The following is a 2701-nucleotide window of genomic DNA, read 5'->3' on the forward strand; positions in this document are numbered from 1 at the left end:
GGGCTGTGCAGGATGATCTGATCCCATCACATCCCATCCCCATTCCCCCACATCCCTCTGCCATATCATCCCATCCCCACCCCTACCCTCGTTCCCTTCCTGGCACGAGCACAGGGCTGGTGTTTGCTGTGCTGTCAGCTCACTACTGACCAGCCTCTCTCTCTCCTGCTCCAGCAGCCAGGTCAATGCTGCTTCCCGGGAAGCAGTCCCCAGCTAACTAAACCTCATGGCAGCAAGCTCCAGGGAGGATGGGATTTTTCAAATCCCCTGCTTACACACTGCTGACAAGGCACCCTCTGCTTCCAACAGCATTTCATAACAATATTGACCTTTTCCGACTGTCAAACTTGTCTTACTAAATCCCAAGGTCTTAACTGCCTTTGCACTCACTGCTGGCAGTTTGCACAACAGAGCACGTGCCCATCTTTAATTCATCTCCTCCTGGCTCTTTCCAGCTTGCCCATAGCCAGATTCCAGGGACAGGGATGGGTCTTCCCTGGTTTTGCTACAAATTTATTAGGAAATAAAGAAAACTGACACATCTCCACCTTCTTTGCTGAGGTCTTTTGGCTCTCAGGTGTTGTGTGACAAGGCAAGGAGCCACCCTGGGCTGCAGGGGATCCCTGGTTCCCAGGAGTCTCCATGGGCCCTGTTCCCTTGTGTGCCTGGGAATGCTGCTTGGTTTGTCCTTAACTAGCTGGATTTTGGAGGAGCAAGGGAGAGGGCTGGGGGGTTGCCATTCTGGGCCACAGCAATGCACAGATCCTGCCCTCTGCTCATGTCTCCAGTCCCAGTTTATGCCCTGTCCTGCAAACCAGGACAAGCAGGAATCCTCAGCACACAGGATTGTCAAAGCTGTATCCTCTGGACTATTAAAAAGACACAATAACAGGTTCCATTTCCAGTCTGAGTTCCTCAAGTCCTCTCCACGGTGCAATATCATTGGGAGTGCAACCCACACCAGGAGTGTTTACTGCCTTGGCAAGAACAGTTCTCAGGGGAGAGGCTCCAGGATGCAGAGCTGAGCTCAGCTGCTCTGCCATGCTGCTGGAGGATCCGTGTCCCTCTGTGCTCAGGCCCCTTGGGGAGGGCAAAGAGGAGCAGGATGCAAAGCCACCCCCAAAACCAGTGCTGCAGGAGGCTGTGCCCACGCAGGATGCAGCCCCATGGACTGATCTCTCCTGGTCCTTGTGAGAGAGCTCTAATGGCCCAGAGCCTGACCCACAGGCTGGACTGGAGACTTGCAGACCCAATCACCAGTGCTGGTGTGCTGCCCTGAGCTGTGCTGAGTGGGGTTTTCTCCTTCTCCTAGTTCCTGAGGGCAGCCTAGTGTTTAGATTCTTGGAATCATTTAGGTTGGAAGAGCCCTGTAGAATCATCAGGTCCAACTGCTCCCCCAGCATTGCTAATGCCACCACTAAACCATGTCCCCAAGTACCACATCCACACAGCTGTTGAAACCCTCCAGGAGTGGTGACTCCACCTCTGCCCTGGACAGTCCATGCCATGGCTGGACATCCCTTGCAGTGAAGGAACTTTTCCTGATATCCAACCTAAGAACTCCAGGAACTGCTCCTCATTGAAAAGACAGCCCTGGTGGCACTGGGGAGGGCAGAGACAGCTCTGGAGCTGGCACAGCAGGGATCTCAGCCCACCCCCCAGCCAGCCCAGCACACACCTTGCTCTCGTTTGGCACCTCGTAGGCAGAGGTGTATTTCTTCATCACCTCCGGAGCCAGGACCTGGAAACGCCTCCGGAACTGGGTGAGGAGCAGGCGATCTGCATACCCTGGGGGCAGACAGACACGGTGGGGACTGCAGCAGCCCAGGGACATGTGGCACTGGAATGCTGGGGAGGGACCTGGAGGGAGGGAGCTGCAAAGGGTGGCACATCCTATGTGCTGCTGTGGGTGGTGGGAACCAGGGGAGCTGCCATGAGAGAGAAACCCCTGCAGTGGGGGCAGAGCAGAGGGCACAGAGATGAGCTTGAGGTGGCCAGATGCCATCCCAGCACCTCATGCCATGCAGGAGACACCCCTGGACCTCCTGCACAGGTCCCTCTCCCCAGGACATCAACTGTGACCACAGTCAGTGCAGGTCCAGCCTGGACCTGGGGGCACCCCACTGGAGCTGCAGCCACCCAGGCAGGAAAGGGGCTGGAAAACCCTGCAAAAAGCAGCAAAATTATGGGAGATTTCTGGAATGAGGCTGGTGAGAAGTGGATGATGAGCAAAGCCTGGAAGGGCTTTCAGGCAGGAAAGGGCTGGAAAACCCTGCAAAAAGCAGCAAAATTATGGGAGATTTCTGGAATGAGGCTGGTGAGAAGTGGATGATGAGCAAAGCCTGGAAGGGCTGAGGCACTTACAGGGCAGCAGCAGAGGGTGGGATGGGCACAGCACATGGCAGTGGTGGGGCTGGACGTACCGACGCGGTGGAGGCGCAGGGCATCCAGGAGATGTGTCCCCTCCAGCTGTGTCCTCAAGGCCACCACGTCCAGCTGTGGGGCTGTGTCAGGTGGTGCAGGGGGATGAGGGCCTGGCCCCTCTGACCCCATTCCTGGGAGGAGGCAGTGGACAAAGTGCAGCTGGGAACGTCGGAGGAGGTTGGTGAGGGCATCCTGGTGGGCAAGAAAAGGTCAGTGGGGACAAAGGGGCAGCACGTGCCAGTGGTGTGAAACTCTCCCCGTGTGCCTGCTGCAGAGT

General features: G+C 56.6%; 1 protein-coding gene across 1 annotated transcript in view; it reads right to left on the reverse strand.

The window, feature by feature from the left end:
* MYO18B (myosin XVIIIB) overlaps positions 1 to 2701 on the reverse strand; it is a gene marked incomplete at its 3' end in the record, with an annotated part of 24292 nt that overhangs the window by 5649 nt on the left and 15942 nt on the right. Inside the window, exons 19-20 of the mRNA XM_009082922.1 lie at positions 2424 to 2616; positions 1679 to 1788 (exon numbers count right to left, since the gene is read on the reverse strand). Coding sequence (XP_009081170.1) covers positions 1679 to 1788; positions 2424 to 2616 — 303 coding nt within the window. The remainder of the gene's footprint in view (positions 1 to 1678; positions 1789 to 2423; positions 2617 to 2701) is intronic.

The sequence above is a fragment of the Acanthisitta chloris genome, unplaced genomic scaffold (genome assembly GCF_000695815.1).
Source record: "Acanthisitta chloris isolate BGI_N310 unplaced genomic scaffold, ASM69581v1 scaffold9509, whole genome shotgun sequence".
Classification (NCBI taxonomy): domain Eukaryota; kingdom Metazoa; phylum Chordata; class Aves; order Passeriformes; family Acanthisittidae; genus Acanthisitta; species Acanthisitta chloris.